Source organism: Melanostigma gelatinosum (assembly GCF_949748355.1).
Source record: "Melanostigma gelatinosum genome assembly, chromosome: 20".
Lineage (NCBI taxonomy): Eukaryota > Metazoa > Chordata > Actinopteri > Perciformes > Zoarcidae > Melanostigma > Melanostigma gelatinosum.
In genome coordinates this window covers 20758405-20781582 of record NC_136653.1, presented here as the reverse complement: position 1 = coordinate 20781582, position 23178 = coordinate 20758405, and the positions used below count along the sequence as shown (strand labels likewise).

Below are 23178 nucleotides of genomic sequence, written 5' to 3'. Positions count from 1 at the left end.
ATCATTGTGATCCAATTGCAGCAATGAGGTGTCAATCATTTCTTCAGCCTTCTTCAGCTGCTGTGTAATGGTGCCGCTCTACAGCAGGGCGCCCTCTAGTGGCGAGGATGTCGCCTGTAATGAGAGTTCGTTGAAAGGGATATAAATGGGAAACAATGAATTAAGAGCAACACACTGATGGAAGAATTCAGACCCTTCAGTAGAAGCACGTACACAACTCTGTGAAAATACTTTGAGTTAAAGTATTCTCTGCAAAATACACTTGAATTAAATTAAAAGCATTGATGTTGCAGTGAATCGTCCGTCAGTTTTATCACATCTGATGTTTCGGGAGTAATGTTACGGCTGTATTTTAACCAGTGCCGGCTGGTCAATAGAGGGCCATGGGGCATGGCCCCACCATGAGCCACACAAAAAATAAAAAATAAAAAATAAATTATAATAATCATAAATTATTCATTCATTATTAATCATACAAATTGTCAATATTTGTGTTTCTGAACTATGGAATGTACTCAGTAATGTGTGTAAAATATGATATCTGCACAAAATATATGCTTTTCCTGCTCGTGCTCTCCTCCTGTGTGCTCTCTGCTCGTGCTCTCTGTCTGTGTGCACGACACTCTGAGAACGCGCAGCTTGGGGGGCCTGATCGTTTTGGCCCAAAAGAGGCGGGTCTATGAGGCAGTTTAGCCAATTGCTGATTCAAGATATAAATGAGTGACATACAATTTAGCCAATCAGCGCCCTCAAATAGATTCAGCGTGGGGCAGAACGATCAGACCCCCTCGCTGCGCGTTCTCGTCAGGAGAAGTCTCTACAGGCGAGCGCTCCTCCTCCAAGACCCGTTTGAGAGGAGAACTTTGAGGAGATTCTGCAGCCAAAGAGCTGATATCAGATCAGCCTGACCTCACAATCAGACAGCAGACTCGCGGGAAAGGGAAGCAGTACATGAAGCTTCTGTACTAGCTGAACACCAGACAGGTTAGCTAGCTGCATGACGTCATGCTAATCATTTATTTAGCTTTAAAACAACGGGGACGGATCCAGCACGGACAGTTAGGGAGTGAGGGATGAGGAGGTAAGGAAACATGAGAACACCAGGGTAGGGAGTGAGGGACGAGGAGGTAAGGAAACATGAGAACACCAGGGTAGGGAGTGAGGGATGAGGAGGTAAGGAAACATGAGAACACCAGGGTAGGGAGTGAGGGATGAGGAGGTAAGGAAACATGAGAACACCAGGGTAGGGAGTGAGGGATGAGGAGGTAAGGAAACATGAGAACACCAGGGTAGGGAGTGAGGGATGAGGAGGTAAGGAAACATGCGAACACCAGGGTAGGGAGTGAGGGATGAGGAGGTAAGGAAACATGAGAACACCAGGGTAGGGAGTGAGGGATGAGGAGGTAAGGAAACATGAGAACACCAGGGTAGGGAGTGAGGGATGAGGAGGTAAGGAAACATGAGAACACCAGGGTAGGGAGTGAGGGATGAGGAGGTAAGGAAACATGCGAACACCAGGGTAGGGAGTGAGGGATGAGGAGGTAAGGAAACATGAGAACACCAGGGTAGGGAGTGAGGGATGAGGAGGTAAGGAAACATGAGAACACCAGGGTAGGGAGTGAGGGATGAGGAGGTAAGGAAACATGGAACACCAGGGTAGGGAGTGAGGGATGAGGAGGTAAGGAAACATGAGAACACCAGGGTAGGGAGTGAGGGATGAGGTGGTAAGGAAACATGAGAACACCAGGGTAGGGAGTGAGGGATGAGGAGGTAAGGAAACATGAGAACACCAGGGTAGGGAGTGAGGGATGAGGAGGCAAGGAAACATGAGAACACCAGGGTAGGGAGTGAGGGATGAGGAGGTAAGGAAACGAGAACACCAGGGTAGGGAGTGAGGGATGAGGAGGTAAGGAAACATGAGAACACCAGGGTAGGGAGTGAGGGATGAGGAGGTAAGGAAACATAAGAACACCAGGGTAGGGAGTGAGGGATGATGAGGTAAGGAAACATGAGAACACCAGGGTAGGGAGTGAGGGATGAGGTGGTAAGGAAACATGAGAACACCAGGACACACATGAGAACTCTGTCAAGCTACATATTAGACAAAGTGAACATCTTTTCTTCTACATATTGTCCTCAGTCTCATCTGCTTAACTTGGTCATGGAGGCATCAACATGTAATAGAGATGTTAAATTAACAGTGAAAACTCATCATAGCTTAATTTAACATCAGTATTCATAATTACACTTCATGTTTACTTCTCCTGATCTTCACCTCCTATAACAAGGTCCATAGGGGCATCTCAATAAATGAACATGTTATATTATATTATATAAGTGTTATTTACTGATTGTTTTCGTGTTGGAATACATGTTAAATATTTAACTGCCAAGTAATAATGCGTGTTTGAGACATTTGTTTTGCATTAAATCATACTGGGATGTTTGCTGAAATTGATAGGATGGCCCTACCTAGAACATGTTCCACCAGCCGCCACTGCTTTTAACTACAGCAATGCATCATATTCTAGAAGATCATATGCTTATAGCATCGCTGTCCTGTGAGAACCGCCCGTTTTCAGCTTTGCGACGATGCATTTTCCATCTGATCAGAGGCTTTTTAAAGAGTTCTGGATGAAGGACGAGAGTTTTCACAACTCAATGAACACGTCATCCTTCTCTGAAGCCCTTGTGGAAGACAAAGTAAAGAACATTTGACTGTGTTCCCTTTTCACTATTATGTAGGTGGAGATTTGTCTGACATTCCTCTACTTTGGGTTTGATTTTTTGTTAAGGGACAAAGCCGTAAAACTAAATTGAAGGTAAAACTTTTGCATTACAAATTGTCTCACAACAGTCACGCGTCCATCAGATGGTTCTGTTAAGTTATGACCTGTCACCCAAAACAAACCCATGTCTTGTTGTGAGCAATAATGTGAAAATACTAGGAGTTAAAGAACAAAGTCTGCATGTTTTACAAGTACAGCAGTAGAGTTCTGCACAGGCCTGAACTGAAATCAGTTACGATCATTAGTGTCTGAATCCGTCGCTGTAGTCAGGTCAGTGAGATCACTACGTGATGCCGGACTTCACCGTTTTCTAAAAGAAACAGTCATTGTTGAGATTACAGGATACAAAGGCAGGTTTATTTTAATTTGACAAGTCAATGCAACAGCGTAGATGCAAGCAGTCTCTGTAGAACCTCCAGTGTAGCGATGCCTGAAACAAAAAGAGATTTTAGGGAAATCAGTATTTGAAAACCTGAAATCAGATTGCAGAGTTAAATTACATACCCTGACCATTGCTGTTCTGGATTTGATTGAAGACTATATCCATACCCAATATAAAGTTTACTACTTGAATCCATTTGGGGAAAGGTTGGATAATCATTTTAGCATGGCTGCTGGGGGAGGTAGCGAGGGGCCGGCAGCCGCGGAGGGTAGAGGGCCGGCAGCCGCGGCGGGTAGAGGGCCGGCAGCCGCGGAGGGTAGAGGGCCGGCAGCCGCGGAGGGTAGAGGGCCGGCAGCCGCGGAGGGTAGAGGGCCGGCAGCCGCGGAGGGTAGAGGGCCGGCAGCCGCGGCGGGTAGAGGGCCGGCAGCCGCGGCGGGTAGAGGGCCGGCAGCCGCGGAGGGTAGAGGGCCGGCAGCCGCGGAGGGTAGAGGGCCGGCAGCCGCGGCGGGTAGAGGGCCGGCAGCCGCGGCGGGTAGAGGGCCGGCAGCCGCGGCGGGTAGAGGGCCGGCAGCCGCGGCGGGTAGAGGGCCGGCAGCCGCGGCGGGTAGAGGGCCGGCAGCCGCGGCGGGTAGAGGGCCGGCAGCCGCGGAGGGTAGAGGGCCGGCAGCCGCGGAGGGTAGAGGGCCGGCAGCCGCGGCACCTCTGCCGACAGTTGCTGGGGCGGATAGCTAGGCCGCCGGGGCACATCTGTCGGCCGCCGGGGCACATCTGTCGGCCGCCGGGGCACATCTGTCGGCCGCCGGGGCACATCTGTCGGCGGCTGCTGGGGCACATCTGTCGGCCGCTGGAGAGGATAGCTAGGCCGCCGGGGCACCTTGGGCGGCTGCTGGGGCACATCTGTCGGCCGCTGGAGCGGATAGCTAGGCCGCCAGGGCACATCTGTCGGCCGCTGGGGCACATCTGTCGGCCGCTGGGGCGGATAGCTAGGCCGCCGGGGCACATCTGTCGGCCGCCGGAGCACCTTGGGCGGCTGCTGGGGCGGATAGCTAGGCCGCCGGGGCGGATAGCTAGGCCGCCGGGGCACATCTGTCGGCCGCCGGGGCACATCTGTCGGCCGCTGGGGAGGATAGCTCGGCCGCCGGGGCAGATCTGTCGGCCGCTGGGGAGGATAGCTCGGCCGCTGGGGCACATCTGTCGGCCGCTGGGGCACATCTGTCGGCCGCTGGGGCACATCTGTCGGCCGCTGGGGCACATCAGTCGGCCGCCGGGGCACATCTGTCGGCCGCTGGGGCACATCTGTCGGCCGCCGGGGCACATCTGTCGGCCGCTGGAGAGGATAGCTAGGCCGCCGGGGCACATCTGTCGGCCGCCGGGGCACATCTGTCGGCCGCCGGGGCACATCTGTCGGCCGCTGGGGCACATCTGTCGGCCGCTGGGGCACATCTGTCGGCCGCTGGGGCACATCTGTCGGCGGCTGCTGGGGCACATCTGTCGGCCGCTGGAGAGGATAGCTAGGCCGCCGGAGCACCTTGGGCGGCTGCTGGGGCACATCTGTCGGCCGCTGGAGAGGATAGCTAGGCCGCCAGGGCACATCTGTCGGCGGCTGGGGCACCTTTGGGGACTGCTGGGGCACATCTGTCGGCCGCTGGAGAGGATAGCTAGGCCTCCGGAGCACCTTGGGCGGCTGCTGGGGCACATCTGTCGGCCGCTGGAGCGGATAGCTAGGCCGCCAGGGCACATCTCTCGGCCGCTGGGGCACATCTGTCGGCCGCTGGGGCGGATAGCTAGGCCGCCGGGGCACATCTGTCGGCCGCCGGAGCACCTTGGGCGGCTGCTGGGGCGGATAGCTAGGCCGCCGGGGCACATCTGTCGGCCGCCGGGGCACATCTGTCGGCCGCCGGGGCACATCTGTCGGCCGCCGGGGCACATCTGTCGGCCGCCGGGGCACATCTGTCGGCCGCCGGGGCACATCTGTCGGCCGCTGGGGAGGATAGCTAGGCCGCCGGGGCACCTTTGGGGACTGCTGGGGCACTGGGATCACCTTCTCTGCTGCCTGTTAATTAAACCGCAGATCATTTGACGGATACTGGACTTCTGGCACAGACTGATCATGTAGTTGCTGAGATTTAGCTTCAGGCTGGTAATTAGTTGTGTTTTGTAGCTACTTGCCTTATATACATTTGAGGTTGAACCACCAACACCACGATGCCAAGTCCTCCATGAAGAGCCGTATTCAGTTTTCAAGCCACTTGAATATGGTTGATAGCCTGCAACTGGTACTTCATTATCGCCATGCTTCTCAGCAGATCTAATACTGAGACCTGTAGAGCAGACATGTTAGTCCATGCATACAAACATTTAAGCTTCACAACTTGACTAAACTCACCATGTGCTTGATGTCTTCCAACAGCTAGCAAGAACAGAAACCATCTAGACAAGACATCCCAGAGTTACTATGATTTACTAATGAGTGGAAAAACTGAAACAATTAAACAGAATAACATTTAAAACTTACCTCAAGATAAACCCCATGGCGTCAGCCTTGGTTGTAGGCCAGTGAAGCAGCAAACTCAATCACTCCTCCTACAAACCCACACAACTGAACCAGAATGAAAACAGGAAGTTACTGAAGCTTTTTAAGATCACCCATCTCACCGTGATGATTAACTGGACACAGGTGTGAGCAGTTGAAGTCAGGTGTGGCTAATTATCTGAAGTCAGGGAACCGCTGCATTATTTTAACTAGGAAAGGCTCGTTCAACGGCCTTTTGCATTTTATTACTGATCATGATTTTTTGTAGAAAGGTGAGTACAAAACAAGTGCAGACAAGTAAATAAAGACATATAGGAGCCAAGAAATGGTACAACGTAAGACAGGGACGAAAACAAAGGGGCCGTAAGGACACTGAGGAAAATAACGTAACATATAAGATCATAACATAGCTTTCAACTGGTATTATATATAATCATTTTTATCAAGGGCACTTTAACAAACAAATGGCTCATTTCCAACTTTCGAATATATTAGTTCATTCAAGTCTGAAGAGTTGTTGCGGCTACTTTTTCACTTTTACAGCTGTTGTGGAATATTTCTACGCTATTCGGGAGAAGAAAGTGAAGGTTTTCAGTTAATATCAAATAAAACAGAGTCTGATGAATAATCAAAGTTGTGATGTCAATTTATTTGCCTGCAGGCAAAGAGCGCAGTCTCACAGATACATCGCAGTAACCTGTGAGTGTTCTGCCTAAGCCAGGTGTCTCAAACTCCCGCCACGTCATGTTATGTGGCCCACGAATCCGCCAGCAAAAAAAAAAAGAAAAGTAAAAAAATGTTTTTTTTAAAAGTTAGACTTGACAATAAAAATATCCCCATAGTCGAAATTATGAGATAGAAAGTCGACGTTATGAGATAGAAAGTCATAACTATGATAGAAAGTCATAATTCTGAGATAGAAAGTCAAAATTATGAGATTGAAAGTCAAAAAGATGAGATACTTAAACACAGTCATAGAAGCAGCTCTTTGGCTGGTTACTGTACATTTAACATGGAAATGTATTGTGAGCACATTGAAGACTACATTAAACTGTGAATGCAGAGAGTTATTTAACAATATGTTACAAGTAGTTACATTTACAACCGGCCCTTTGTGGGCGACCGTGATGCTGATGTGGCCCGGAGTGGAAATGAGTTTGAGACCCCTGCTCTAAGCAGTCTCAATGCATGCTCATTTATGCTCGGACAGCTTCCTCTCTTTTCAGCTGAGCTGGCAAGAAAACACAAAGGAAACAAATGAAAAGGCGCAAGTCATCATCCGAGCCTTGGACACTTCCTTTAAGAAAACAGGAAGGCGCTTTATCTCCTGTTTGCCTTACAGGAAACCGTTTTAACACACAGCAGATGCTTCCTTTTAGGCCATTGTGACACATGTTACAGAAGCTTTTGCAGACACCATGTTAAAAACATATTTTTACCATCACACAGCTAATTTAAAAAATGGCTGAACAGTTACTTCTGGTTCCGCCCACAGCAACTCAATGTATTCATCTGATTGGCCGAGACATTGATCATTGCAATCCAGTTGGGGCAACGAGGTGTCAATCATTTATTTAGGCCTTCATCATCTGTTGTGTAATGCTTATTATGTACAGCAGGGTGTCCATTAGTTGGGAGGGAGTCACCTGTAATATGAGTTCTGTGTCAGGGATAACAATAGAAAACACAGTGGTGGAAGAAGTATTCAGAAGTAATCTACAGCAATAATTCATATTCTATAATACATGTCTGTAGCGTCGCTGTCCTGTGAGAACCACGCATCTCTAAAAAGAACAAACAGCATGTTTTCAGCTTTGTGACAATGCATTTTCCAGCTGATCCAAGAGGCTTTTTAAAGACTTTATTAAGCTTATAAAGGAATATTCAACATCAACACATCTGGAGATACGTGGTTTTCCGTGGACACGAAGGGGGTGAAAAGCTGTCAAGACAAATGTTCATCCTTCCATTCTCTTCTGCTTATCACGGGCCGGGTCACGGGGGCAGCAGGCTGAGGAGGGTATTGCAGACGTCCCTCTTCACAGCAACATTTTCCAGATCCTTCCAAGGAATCCAGAGGCGTTCCCAGAACAGACGAGGTATAGAGGCCCAATCCCAATGGCCCCCTTAAAGCCTCAAACCCAGGGACTTACTGACGTCACTTGCTAAGTGGTTGAGTGTGAGAGACTGTGAGGGCTTGAAATGGTGTAAATAAGAGTGGAACAGCACTTTGCACAACATATCACTTTACCATGACAATGACAAAATATATTGTGAACACATGAGTCGTCTTTGTTTACCTTCTATGTCTCAATGCTTTCCCTAGTTACCCCAGGTTTAACATCACATTGCAATGATTTGTGGGTAGTTCCTTAGGCAAAGTCGGCATCAAATGCTGACTTACGTAACGGGTTCATAAAGGGCTCAAAATGTCTGCCAGAGAGCCCTCAAACACGCAACGCTTTGACAGTGGGACAGCACTGTTGGGAACGAAACGGAGCATGTTTGAGTTATCAGCAAATATGAAAACTAAATTGAGATGTTCGCCTTCCAGCGACGCTCCCTCTTAATCCACAAAGATCTGGTACGATAGCATCACTGCTGATGCCGCACAGAACAGTCTGTCCATCTTATGCTCAATTATACCCTCACTCATGAACAAGACCCCAAGATACTTTTACTCCCTCACTTGGACAGTGGCGATCCACCATTTTCCAGCAGAGAACCATGGACTTAAACTTAGAGGTACCGTCTCTCATCCCAACCGCTACACACTCTGCTGCAAACTGCCCCAGTGCGAACTGAAGGTCACGTTCTGAAGGACCCAACAGAACCACATCGGCATAAAGCAGGGACGCAATTCTGGGGTCCCCGAACTAGACACCTCTCCCTGGATGCGCCTTGTAATGATAAGCAATGGGGTAATACAAAATACTATATACTACATTTTAAACAAGGTTTGCATGTTGCAAAAGTTCTTGCCCACAATACAGTCACGCTAGCAACCTTTGGAAAAAGATGATGTTCTGGAACAGCAAAGGATATTTTATCATCAGTCTTATATAGTCACACATTAATAGTAAGCCTTTATCACGAAAGCAATTGGGGTGTTGGTAGGGTGCAGCAGTGGAGTTCTGAACAGGCCTAAAACAAAGTTAGATACACCGAGTGTATCTGAAACCTCAACCAACAACCAACTAACCCAACGTTTCAGGTTGCAACCCCAAAACCTGACCTGAAAGATGTAATCTCAGTGAGATCACTACTTGATGCTAAACTTCAGTTGTCTAAAAGGATAATTCATTGAAGAGATTACAGGAAACAAAGTAAAGTTTATTTGTTAATTTGACGAGTCAATGCAAAGGCTCAGTTGCAAGCAGTCTGTAGAACCTCGTGTTGTGATGCCTGAAACACAAAAAAATGGTTTTAAGGAAAATCTGCATTTGAAAACCTGAATCAGATTACTTAGTTATTTTACATACCCTTCCCATTGCTGCTCTGGATTTGATTGAAGATCATATCCATACCCAATGTTATTATGAAGTTTACTATTTGAATCCCTTCGGGGAGCTCCTCAGGCAAAAGTTGGACAATTCTTGTAGCATGGCTGGGGGCAGGTAGCGAGGGGCCTGGTTGGGGCACCTGTCGTCTCTGCGACTGCTGGGGCAGGTAGCGAGGGGCCTGGTTGGGGCACCTGTCGTCTCTGCGACTGCTGGGGCAGGTAGCGAGGGGCCTGGTTGGGGCACCTGTCGTCTCTGCGACTGCTGGGGCAGGTAGCGAGGGGCCTGGTTGGGGCACCTGCCGTCTCTGCGACTGCTGGGGCAGGTAGCGAGGGGCCTGGTTGGGGCACCTGCCGTCTCTGCGACTGCTGGGGCAGGTAGCGAGGGGCCTGGTTGGGGCACCTGCCGTCTCTGCGACTGCTGGGGCAGGTAGCGAGGGGCCTGGTTGGGGCACCTGCCGTCTCTGCGACTGCTGGGGCAGGTAGCGAGGGGCCTGGTTGGGGCACCTGCCGTCTCTGCGACTGCTGGGGCAGGTAGCGAGGGGCCTGGTTGGGGCACCTGTCGTCTCTGCGACTGCTGGGGCAGGTAGCGAGGGGCCTGGTTGGGGCACCTGCCGTCTCTGCGACTGCTGGGGCAGGTAGCGAGGGGCCTGGTTGGGGCACCTGCCGTCTCTGCGACTGCTGGGGCAGGTAGCGAGGGGCCTGGTTGGGGCACCTGCCGTCTCTGCGACTGCTGGGGCAGGTAGCGAGGAGCCTGGTTGGGGCACCTGCCGTCTCTGCGACTGCTGGGGCAGGTAGCGAGGAGCCTGCTTTGGTCACTTGAGGCTGCTGGGACACTTGAGGCTGCTGGGACACTTGAGGCTGCTGGGACACTTGAGGCTGCTGGGACACTTGAGGCTGCTGGGACACTTGAGGCTGCTGGGACACTTGAGGCTGCTGGGACACTTGAGGCTGCTGGGACACTTGAGGCTGCTGGGGCTGATAACCAGACTTTGCAAGAAATTTACCTCCGACAGCCACAGGTGGCAAAGACTGATTATTTGGTTGCACTTGCGGCTGCTGCTGCTTGGGATAGCCAACCTGCTGGGGCACCTGAGCCAACTACTGCTGGGGAGGATAGCCAGGCTGCTGCTGCTACTGCTGCTGCTGCTGGGGAGGATAACCAGGCTGCCGAGGCACCTGGGGGTGCTGCTGCGGAGGATAGCCAGGCTGCCGGGGAACCTGGGGCTGCTGCTGCGGCTGCTGCTGCTGAGGAGGATAGCCAGCCTGCTGGGGCACCTGAGCCAGCTACTGCTGGGGAGGATAGCCAGGCTGCCGGGGCACCTGGGGCTGCTGCTGCGGCTGCTGGAGAGGATAGCCAGGCTGCCGGGGCACCTTGGGCCGCTGCTGCGGCTGCTGGAGAGGATAGCCAGGCTGCCAAGGCACCTTGGGCCACTGCTGCGGCTGCTGGAGAGGATAGCCAGGCTGCCGGGGCACTTGGGGCCACTGGAGAGGATAGCCAGGCTGCCGGGGCACCTCGGGCCGCTGCGGCTGCTGGAGAGGATAGCCAGGCTGCCGGGGCACCTCGGGCCGCTGCTGGAGAGGATAGCCAGGCTGCCGGGGCACCTCGGGCCGCTGCTGGAGAGGATAGCCAGGCTGCCGGGGCACCTTGGGCCGCTGCTGGAGAGGATAGCCAGGCTGCCGGGGCACCTTGGGCCGCTGCTGGAGAGGATAGCCAGGCTGCCGGGGCACCTCGGGCCGCTGCTGGAGAGGATAGCCAGGCTGCCGGGGCACTTGGGGCCGCTGGAGAGGATAGCCAGGCTGCCGGTGCACTTGGGGCCGCTGCTGGAGAGGATAGCCAGGCTGCCGGGGCACCTCGGGCCGCTGCTGGAGAGGATAGCCAGGCTGCCGGTGCACTTGGGGCCGCTGGAGAGGATAGCCAGGCTGCCGAGGCACCTCGAGCCGCTGTTGCTGCTGCAGAGGATAGTGTTGAGAGAAACGTAGAAAAATTGTAAACACATTATCATATTGTGCTCGCTTGCAAATATACATGCATTAAAACTTAGCACACACACACACAGTTCAGAGACAGAACTAGGACAAAATGTACACTGCTGGCTGCTTTCCGTTAGCATAAACAAAAAAGACCTTAGACGGGCATAACGTACACACAGGGCCTCTTCCTGTAATCAGAAACAGAACGCCCCAACCACTGTCACATCATGTGGGAGGGAGAGAATATAACCCATAAACACTGAAGACTCCAGTCTCACTCTTACACTTCTTCGCCGCTCTTCAGCAGAGACACTTGGCACTCAGCCTGCGCTCTTCTCAGAGAAAACTTAGATTCTACTTCAAATAATCGAAAAAGCACCACCAGCCAAGGCAGGCATACCACCCATGTCTGGTAATAAAAAGCTACCGTAGCCGATGGAGAACTAGCTAACTGTCAGAAAGCCCGGGTCGCTCCCCGGCTGAGGACGACACAAAAACCAATCCACGTGAATTCCGAACTCACGTAACTACCGCCCATTTGGCGTTTCTACAGACATACCACCCGTGTCCGGTGTAAAACTGCAAACAGGTTAGAACATACAAATACTGATCTTACATGAACATAACCAAAACTAACCAGGTTTGAAATCCACCCAACAATGGCCATGGCAGCAGCAAGCGGCTGGCACACCGATTTACAAACAGATGATGACCACAGAAGGCCCTCAATGGACGCCCTTAGAAGAACATTAGAAATAAATCACGGGTGTCAGCTACAGAAAACACCTCCCTTGCAAAAGGATGTAATAGGAAAAGTAGCCTTGGTAGAAGGAGATATAACCAGCCTCGATGTCGGAAACGGACCCAACTGTTTCTTTAACCATGCAAATTGCGGATTGACTAATGCAGCAGGAGTATCTGCCGCACTAGAGCGACGGTTCGGAACCCAGATTAACCGCTTATCTGGTACACATACCATATCACCCATGCCCACAAGGGATGAGTGTAGAAGACCAAGAAAGGAAACTCACAAGCATGCTAGGAAAAGGACTAGGAATGGTAAACCAGGGAGAAATCATTGTCACCACCCTCTTCGGGAACGGAAACTTCCACTACCAACCACAAGCAGCAAACGCTAGACCAACACAAAACATCGTTCTGGTCCTCAGAGACCCAAACACATACAGAACGTTCAAAACTCGCCTGGAAAATCTCCCGGTGAACCCAAATCAAAACCCAAATCTAGGAAACATATACCGACCCCTACCGGACAAAATACTACCCATACGGTACCCTGTACCCCCAAGTGCACCTCCCAGTGCCCCTCGTCCCGGACAATACGCGTTCGAAGACGAAGAATGGGGACTCGACCCCCTGGAACCACTGGTAGGGCCTGCACCGGGACAAAAGGACTGTTTTCCCGCAGCTCTATTCAACATAGTCAGGGAACAATCCCCAAGTAGAAGACAGCCTAAACAGCTACCAGACCCCATAAGGGACACAGACATCCAGCGAGTCAGAGGAGGTATTGGACCACCTATACCCCCAAGAAATAGGGGACCACCCCCACTCCCACCACCCCCAAGAGACCCAGAACCTGATGAGCCCGATAGGGAAAATGTTATTCAGGGCCATCATTTTCACTCAGCAGGAACCTACTTCATAATCCAACCGCTAGACCGGACAAAGACCCTGATTGGCCAGAGGGCAACAGAAATGAGATAGGGCCCCTGTTCTTATATAGGGAATACCACGTAGACATTAGAAATGACCATGCGGCGGAAGCCGAGGTACGTAGAGCCATGGGAGCTAGCTGCTACCTAAATATCAGACAAAGACTTGAAAAGACTGGTGCACCTCGGGCCGCTGCTGCTGCTGGAGAGGATAGCCAAGCTGCCGGGGCACCCTGGGCCGCTGCTGCTGCGGCTGCTGCTGAGGAGGAGGATAGCCAGGCTGCTGGTGCACCTCGGACAACTGTTGCTGCTGGAGAGGATAGCCAGGCTGCCGGGGCACCTGCTGCTGGAGAAGATCGCCAGGCTGCCGGGGCACCTGGGGCTGCTGCTGCTGGAGAAGATCGCCAAGCTGCCGGGGAACCGCGGGCCGCTGCTGCTGCTGCTGGAGAGGATAGCCAGGCTGCCAGGGCACCTCGGGCTGCTGCTGCTGCTGGAGAGGATAGCCAGGCTGCCTGGGCACCTTGGGCCGCTATTGCTGCGGCTGCTGGAGAGGATAGCCAGGCTGCCGGGGCACCTCGGGACGCTGCTGCTGCTGCTGCTGCTGCTGCTGCTGCTGCTGCTGCTGCTGCTGCTGCTGCTGCTGCTGCTGAGGAGGATAGCCAGGCTGCCGGGGCACCTCGGGACGCTGCTGCTGCTGAGGAGGATAGCCAGGCTGCCGGGGCACACGGGGTGGCAGCTGGGCAGGGCAGCTTTGGCTGCTGGAGAGGATAGCCAGGTTGCTGGGGCACCCACGGCAGCGGCTGCTGGTGGTCATGATAGCTAGGTGGTTGCTGGTGCTGTTGGCCAGGATAGCCAGGTTGCTGGTGGCCAGGATAGCCAGGTTGCTGGTGCTGTTGGCCAGGATAGCCAAGTTGGTGGTGCTGTTGGCCAGGATAGCCAAGTTGGTGGTGCTGTTGGCCAGGATAGCCAAGTTGGTGGTGCTGTTGGCCAGGATAGCCAAGTTGGTGGTGGTCAGGATAGCCAAGTTGGTGGTGGTCAGGATAACCAGGTTGCTGGTGGTCAGGATAACCAGGTTGCTGGTGGTCAGGATAGCCAGGTTGCTGGTGGTCAGGATAGCCAGGTTGCTGGTGGTCAGGATAGCCAGGTTGCTGGTGGTCAGGATAGCCAGGTTGCTGGTGGTCAGGATAGCCAGGTTGCTGGTGGTGTTGGCCAGGATAGCCAAGTTGTTGTTGTTGCTGCTGCCCAGGATAGCCAAATTGTTGTTGTTGTTGCTGCTGCTGCTGTTGTTGTTGCTGTTGTTGGGCAAAAGAACCAAGTTGCTGCTGCTGCTGCTGCTGGGCATGATGCGGAACCTGGGGCACCTGCCACTGGGGCTGATACCCAGACTCTGCTACCTGTGGCTGTTGAGGATAGTTGATGAATACTGGATTTCTGGCACAGACTGATCATGTAGTTGCTGAGATTTAGCTTCAGGCTGGTAATTATTTGTGTTTTGTAGCTACTTGCCTTATATACATTTGATGTTAAACCACCAACACCAAGAAGCCAAGTCCTCCATGAAAATCCATCTCCAGTTTTCAAGCCACTTGAATATGGTTGATAGCCTGCAACTGGTACTTCATTATCGCCATGCTTCTCAGCAGATCTAATACTGAAACCTGTAGAGCAGACATCTTAGTCCATGCATACAAACATTTAAGCTTCACAACTTGACTAAACTCACCATGTGCTTGATGTCTTCCAACAGCTAGCAAGAACAGAAACCATCTAGACAAGACATCCCAGAGTTACTATGATTTACTAATGAGTGGAAAAACTGAAACAATTAAACAGAAAAGAGTTAAAAACTTACTGTAAGATAAACCCCATGGCTTCAGCCACAGTTGTAGGCCAGTGAAGCAGCAAACTCAATCACTCCTCCTACAAACCCACACAACTGAACCACATTGAAAACAGGAAGTTACTGAAGCCACACTGGAGCTCTTTTTAAGCTCACCCATCTTACCTTGATGATTAACTGGACACAGGTGTGAGCAGTTGAAGGCAGGTATGGCACAGGAGAGATATACTGCATTATGGGAAGCAGGAAAGGATTTTTGCACATCATTCCTGAACATGATTAAAAAAGATGCTCCGCTTCATCACTGTGTTAATTCGGCCATACTTCATATATCATGAGTTCGAACATTTGTTTCAGTAAACATCCAGAAGGAAGTCAGATCATCAGACTTCATCAACAGTAACATAATGCTTCTGCTCAACTAGATGAGAGTTTCACATCAGGTTTCACACGGGATATATGGCATAATAATTCAGACAAATACAGTTTGTAGTCTGGCTTTTAAAACTTTGAATTTAATACAAAATTGGATTCACAAAGACTTTAATTACATGGTTATATTTGGTGGACATTTAATGAATCAAACAGAGGAAGGAGGAAAAATTGTAAGTTGTAAGTTATTGTAAGTTAAATAATGAAAAGAAATCAATGTGAAATGTATTAAAGCAATCTTTCTCAATATTAAAATACAAATAATAATAATAACGCAACTAATAATCATAATAATCAGCATAATAATTATATCAAAAATGATCTCCATTATCATTTTCAATTGTCTTTTTGTAAATATAAATATATATAAATACATATATACATTTATATTGGCTTTCGAAAAGTACATTTCCCATCAGCAACCACATTACGCAAGGTTTACACAACTTCCTGAAACACGCTTTCAGAATAAGAGAATTTCCCCATGTTGTTCACATCGTCGTCGCGTTATCGAGTGGATATTCTAATCCAGGCTTTTATTTTGAAGTCGGGGTCATTCCTCCGTGTTTCGTCGTCCCCTGAGCGGAGTCAACGATCGAACTTCAACCGGCGGAGTTTGACCCGTATCGTACCACGAACGGTGCGGCTTCAAGGTAGAAAACAAAAGTCCCGCCGCGATGAGGCTCCGTCTGGCCGGAGCCGTGCTGCTGTCCGCGGCCGCCTACTACGTCTACCTGCCGCTACCGAGCGGCGTGAGCGAGCCCTGGAAGCTGATGCTGCTGGACGCGCTGTTCCGGAGCTTCATGCAGGCGGTGAGAGCTGGAGGAGGACAGGTTGATGTGGGTCAGACAATAAGAGACAATAAGAGACAATAAGAGACGATAAGAGACGATAAGAGACAATAAGAGACAATAAGAGATAATAAGAGACGATAAGAGACGATAAGAGACAATAAGAGACAATAAGAGATGATAAGAGATGATAAGAGACAAGAGATAATAAGAGACAATAAGAGATAAGCGATAATAAGAGACAATAAGAGATAATAAGAGACAATAAGAGACAATAAGAGATAAGAGATGATAAGAGACAATAAGAGACAATAAGAGACAATAAGAGACAATAAGAGACAATAAGAGATGATAAGAGACGATAAGAGATAAGAGACAATAAGAGATAATAAGAGATAATAAGAGACAATAAGAGATAATAAGAGACAATAAGAGATAATAAGAGACAATAAGAGACAATAAGAGATAATAAGAGATAAGAGATAATAAGAGATAATAAGAGACAATAAGAGATAATAAGAGACAATAAGAGATAATAAGAGATAATAAGAGACAATAAGAGATAAGCGATAATAAGAGACAATAAGAGATAATAAGAGACAATAAGAGACAATAAGAGATAAGAGATGATAAGAGATAATAAGAGACAATAAGAGACAATAAGAGACAATAAGAGATAAGAGATAAGAGATAATAAGAGATAATAAAAGACAATAAGAGACAATAAGAGATAATAAGAGATGATAAGAGACAATAAGAGACAATAAGAGACAATAAGAGATAAGAGATGATAAGAGATAATAAGAGATAATAAGAGACAATAAGAGACAATAAGAGATGATAAGAGATGATAAGAGACAAGAGATAATAAGAGACAATAAGAGATAAGCGATAATAAGAGACAATAAGAGATAATAAGAGACAATAAGAGACAATAAGAGATAAGAGATGATAAGAGACAATAAGAGACAATAAGAGACAATAAGAGATAAGAGATAATAAGAGACAATAAGAGACGATAAGAGATGATAAGAGATGATAAGAGACGATAAGAGATAAGAGATAAGAGACAATAAGAGATAATAAGAGATAATAAGAGACAATAAGAGATAATAAGAGACAATAAGAGACAATAAGAGATAATAAGAGATAAGAGACAAGAGATAATAAGAGACAATAAGAGATAAGCGATAATAAGAGACAATAAGAGATAATAAGAGACAATAAGAGACAATAAGAGATAAGAGATGATAAGAGATAATAAGAGACAATAAGAGACAATAAGAGATAAGAGATAAGAGATAATAAGAGATAATAAGAGACAATAAGAGACAATAAGAGATAATAAGAGATGATAAGAGACGATAAGAGACGATAAGAGACAATAAGAGACAATAAGAGATAAGAGATGATAAGAGATAATAAGAGATAATAAGAGATAATAAGAGACAATAAGAGACAATAAGAGATAAGAGACAAGAGATAATAAGAGACAATAAGAGATAAGCGATAATAAGAGACAATAAGAGACAATAAGAGATAAGAGATAATAAGAGACAATAAGAGACAATAAGAGATAAGAGATAATAAGAGATAATAAGAGACAATAAGAGACGATAAGAGACGATAAGAGACAATAAGAGATGATAAGAGATAATAAGAGACAATAAGAGACAATAAGAGATAAGAGATAATAAGAGACAATAAGAGACAATAAGAGATAATAAGAGATGATAAGAGACGATAAGAGACGATAAGAGACGATAAGAGATAAGAGATAAGAGACAATAAGAGATAATAAGAGATAATAAGAGACAATAAGAGACAATAAGAGATAATAAGAGACAATAAGAGACAGTAAGAGATAATAAGAGATACTAAGAGATAATAAGAGACGATAAGAGACGATAAGAGACGATAAGAGATGATAAGAGACGATAAGAGACGATAAGAGACGATAAGAGACGATAAGAGATGATAAGAGACAATAAGAGATAAGAGATAATAAGAGATAATAAGAGACAATAAGAGACAATAAGAGATAATAAGAGATAAGAGACGATAAGAGACAATAAGAGATAATAAGAGATAAGAGACAATAAGAGATAATAAGAGACAATAAGAGATAATAAGAGACAATAAGAGATAATAAGAGATAAGAGATAAGAGATAATAAGAGATGATAAGAGACGATAAGAGACGATAAGAGACAATAAGAGACAATAAGAGACAATAAGAGATAAGAGATGATAAGAGATGATAAGAGACAATAAGAGACAATAAGAGACAATAAGAGATAATAAGAGATAATAAGAGATAAGAGATAATAAGAGATAATAAGAGACAATAAGAGACAATAAGAGATAATAAGAGATAAGAGATAATAAGAGATGATAAGAGACGATAAGAGACAATAAGAGATAATAAGAGACAATAAGAGATAATAAGAGATAAGAGATAAGAGATAATAAGAGATGATAAGAGACAATAAGAGATAATAAGAGACAATAAGAGATAAGAGATAATAAGAGACAATAAGAGACAATAAGAGATAAGAGATAATAAGAGATGATAAGAGACGATAAGAGACGATAAGAGATGATAAGAGACAATAAGAGATAAGAGATAATAAGAGATAATAAGAGACAATAAGAGACAATAAGAGATAATAAGAGATGATAAGAGACGATAAGAGACGATAAGAGACAATAAGAGATAAGAGACAATAAGAGATAATAAGAGACGATAAGAGACGATAAGAGACAATAAGAGATAATAAGAGACAATAAGAGATAAGAGATAATAAGAGACAATAAGAGACAATAATAGACAATAAGAGATAAGAGATAAGAGATAATAAGAGATAATAAGAGACAATAAGAGACAATAAGAGATAATAAGAGATGATAAGAGACGATAAGAGACAATAAGAGGTAAGAGATAAGAGACAATAAGAGATAATGAGAGATAATAAGAGATAATAAGAGACAATAAGAGACAATAAGAGACAATAAGAGATAAGAGATAAGAGATAATAAGAGACGATAAGAGACAATAAGAGATAATAAGAGACAATAAGAGATAAGAGATAATAAGAGACAATAAGAGACAATAAGAGATAAGAGATAATAAGAGACGATAAGAGACAATAAGAGACGATAAGAGACAATAAGAGATAAGAGACGATAAGAGACAATAAGAGACAATAAGAGACGATAACAACAGGAGTAATGTGACTGACAGGACACAAAGAATACCAGTAAACAGGACAGACCACAGAGCACATGATAATAGAAATACATAGAAATATCACGTGGGAAAGAGAAGGGATATCATTCAGAAAAGCATCAAATTTAGTAAAATAACAGTAACTCAGCACAACAGATTTAATTATAACACCTGACAATAAAGAATAAAATACAATATTATATACTGTTACATTCTACTGTATATTATACTAGATTAAAATACTATATAATGTAACATACTTCATTATAGTAGAATATAATACAATATACTGTAACATACAGAATGCAATGAAATAGAATAGAATACTATGCATTGTACCACACTATAGTAGAAGAAGAGTGTAGAACAGAATACTATATCTTGTAATAGGCAGTGCTGTACAATACTATAGTCGATATAATGTAACAGAACACAAAGGACTACTAATGGTCACATGAGCAGGTCAGGAGGTGAACCAGCGTATCGTGTGCGTTTGGTGATCGGAGGAACAAGTAGATGACCTTTGACCCTGCTGCTGTACACAACATGTTTCGGCAGCTCACACACTAAACCTTGTGTTGTTCTGCATCAGTGTGGAGCAACAAGTTCAGCGCGTAGGACAGGTTTACACGCCCTGCTTAATCTGCTCCTTTATTATCACCTCCATGCAAATGTCCTGTAGTGGAAAGGAGAAAATTCCCACTTTATTCCAATGTTTTTATTTTATTTAAAGGAGAAAATTCCCACTTTATTCCAATGTTTTTATTTTATTTAAAGGAGAAAATTCCCACTTTATTCTAATGTTTTTATTTTATTTACAGGAGAATATTTCCACTTTATTCTAATGTTTTTATTTTATTTAAAGGAGAATATTTCCACTTTATTCCAATGTTTTTTTATTTTATTTAAAAGAGAAACTTTCCACTTTATTCTAATGTTTTTATTTTATTTAAAGGAGAAAATTCCCACTTTATTCTAATGTTTTTATTTTATTTAAAGGAGAATATTTCCACTTTATTCTAATGTTTTTATTTTATTTAAAGGAGAAACTTTCCACTTTATTCTAATGTTTTTATTTTTATTTAAAGGAGAATATTTCCACTTTATTCTAATGTTTTTATTTTATTTAAAGGAGAAACTTTCCACTTCATTCAAATGTTTTTATTTAATTTAAAGGAGAGAATTCCCACTTTATTCCAATGTTTTTTATTTTATTTAAAGGAGAATATTTCCACTTTATTCTAATGTTTTTATTTTATTTAAAGGAGAATATTTCCACTTTATTCCAATGTTTTTAATTTTATTTAAAGGAGAATATTTCCACTTTATTCAAATGTTTTTATTTTATTTAAAATAGAAACTTTCCACTTTATTCTAATGTTTTTATTTTATTTAAAGGAGCATATTTCCACTTTATTCCAATGTTTTTTATTTTATTTAACGGAGAATATTTCCACTTTATTCTAATGTTTTTATTTTATTTAAAGGAGAATATTTCCACTTTATTCCAATGTCTTTTATTTTATTTAACGGGGAATATTTCCACTTTATTCTAATGTTTTTATTTTATTTAAAGGAGAATATTTCCACTTTATTCCAATGTTTGTTATTTTATTTAAAGGAGAAAATTCCCACTTTATTCCTATGTAGTTTTTTAATGGAAACAAGAATAGTTTCTTCTTTATTTAATAATATTTTTAAATAGAAAGGAGAATATTTCCGCCATATCCCAATATTTTTATTTTATGGAGAATAATAGTTCAACAGATTCAAATGTCTTTTCAGTGGCAGGGAGAATATTTCAACTTATTTAAAGTAATGTCACTCATCATTTCCACCGTATTAAAATGAATGTCAGGGAGAGATCAACTCTGATTTAAAAAAAATAAGACAAGTCATAAGTTTTAGGGTAAAACATTTGTGGAACCAGATGCCACTCAAAGACAAACCCCTCGACACACATAATGACTTCATTTCTACAAATGCAGTTTTGTCTTTCTTGACCCGGGAATCTGAACTGAGTGCTCTCAGGTGTAGAACCTCCCTCTAGCCATGAACCAACCCCCAGGTGTGTGTTTGCACTTGCAGAGCGACGTGGCTCACGCGCTGGGCGTGTGCCACCGGGTCCACCTGTTGAACCAGGTGGTGTCCTGGGTGGAGGAAGTGGAGGCTCGCTCCTGCTCCGCCGTGCACGTGACCGACTCCTCGCTGGGCGGCGTGCCCGCCCGGGTCTTCCAGCCGAAGGGGGGGAGGCAGCCCAAGAGGGGGGTGGTATACTTCCACGGCGGAGGATGGGCGCTGGGCAGCGGACGTGAGTGTTGATTCAAAAGAAAGTCTGAAAGCTGCAGAGGAGGATCATCACTGTGATAAAGCAACCAGATAAATAACACTCTCGTAACATCAGCATCACTGCCCGCTTCACAGGGATGCGATCATACGACCGTCTCTGTCGGAAGATGGCGGAGGAGCTGGACTCTGTCGTCGTGTCTGTTGAGTAAGTTCTGCTAAATGTCTGCAGGAGAACATCTGAATTCATCACTTCAGTGGCTTCTGTAAAGTGTCACGGAACGTATTAACGTGGTCTTCCTATCCTGTCGCTGTAGTTACCGTCTCGCTCCAGAGGTGGTGTTCCCGGATCAGTACCACGACGCGCTGGCGGCGGCGCGGGCCTTCCTGTCGGCTCAGGTTCTGGAGCGCTACAGCATCGACCCGGAGAGGGTGTGTGTGTCCGGGGACAGCGCCGGGGGAAACCTGGCGGCCGCTGTGGCCCAAGAGGTAGACGAGAAAACATCAACGTAAAGAGAAGCAGTTACAGTCACTGTGAGGAACTGGTCCTGAACCAGGCTCACTGTAGTCCTGGTTCATATCGAGGATCAGGACTAGACTGAGACCGGTTCATGAACCGGTCTCAGTCTAGTCCTGATCCTCAATATGAACCGTGCTCATGTCCACAGCTCGGCTCCGATGACACGCTGACGGTGAAGTTCAAGGTCCAGGCGTTGATCTACCCGGTGCTGCAGGCGCTCGACTTCCACACCCCGTCCTACCAGCAGAACCGGGCCGTGCCCATCCTCTACAGGCCCGTCATGGCCCGTTTCTGGCTGCAGTACCTGGGCGCCGACGCTTCCCTGGAGCCCCTCCTGCTCGCCAACAACCACAGCTCCCTAGACCAGCGGGCCATCGGCGCCGGCGTGCGTTCCAAGCTGGACTGGACCGCTCTGCTGCCGGCGGAACGCAGGAAGCACTTCCGGCCCGTGGTGAGGGAAACAGGATCGCCGCGGGTGATGGGCGCGGTGCCGGAGCTGACGGACACCCGGGCGGCGCCGCTGCTGGCGGAACAGGGCGTCCTCGCCGGGACGCCGAAAGCGTACGTGATGACCTGCGAGTTCGACGTGCTGCGGGACGACGGGTTGATGTACGTGAGGCGACTGCGGGACGCCGGCGTCGCGGTGACCAGCGACCACTACGAGGACGGGTTCCACGGCTGCATGGTGTTCGCGTTCCCGCCAATGATGTCCAGCGTCGGATGGAGGAGCATGAACAACTACATCCACTGGCTGGACCAGAACCTGTAGACCACACAGAACCGCTCTGCAGAAAAGGGTTCGTGACACCAAAGATGTGCCGGAGCAGAAAGGTCCGGTAACAGAGAGCTCCTTTGTTGGTTCTGCAGAGAGGTAACGTGGTTTTAGATCTACTGCATCCTGAGCGAGACGCCAGACAATCAGCTGCTTTGGTTTGGAGCCTCTGCTTCATATGTGACATTTATAAAAACAAGAACCAAGAGATCCACTCCAGCAGGCCTCACCGTATACTTGCTGTCCACCAGCGTGGACGTGCTCGGGGGCAAGAACCCCTTCAGCCAGAGTCTGCACAGAGAGCTGCAGGGACGAGTCCTCAAACCCAGGAATGAGTCAGCGTTTCTCTACTTCCTGTTGCTGAAATGAGGTCTGTGTTTAACACGAGCACGTTTAGCTGTCTGATGCAAAACAGGTCAGTGAACGAGAGTCCGAATGAGCCGTGAAGTCATGTAATTA

General features: G+C 46.6%; 1 protein-coding gene across 1 annotated transcript; it reads left to right on the top strand.

Annotated features, from left to right (window-relative positions):
* The first annotated feature begins 15736 nt into the window (after window positions 1–15736).
* Window positions 15737–23178, top strand: LOC306794201 (neutral cholesterol ester hydrolase 1-like). Its single transcript, XM_079292173.1, has 5 exons — window positions 15737–15934; window positions 21230–21452; window positions 21566–21635; window positions 21745–21916; window positions 22096–23178. The coding sequence occupies exons 1-5, from the start codon at window positions 15800–15802 to the stop codon at window positions 22714–22716; spliced, it is 1221 nt and encodes a 406-aa protein (XP_079148299.1). The 5' UTR covers window positions 15737–15799; the 3' UTR covers window positions 22717–23178.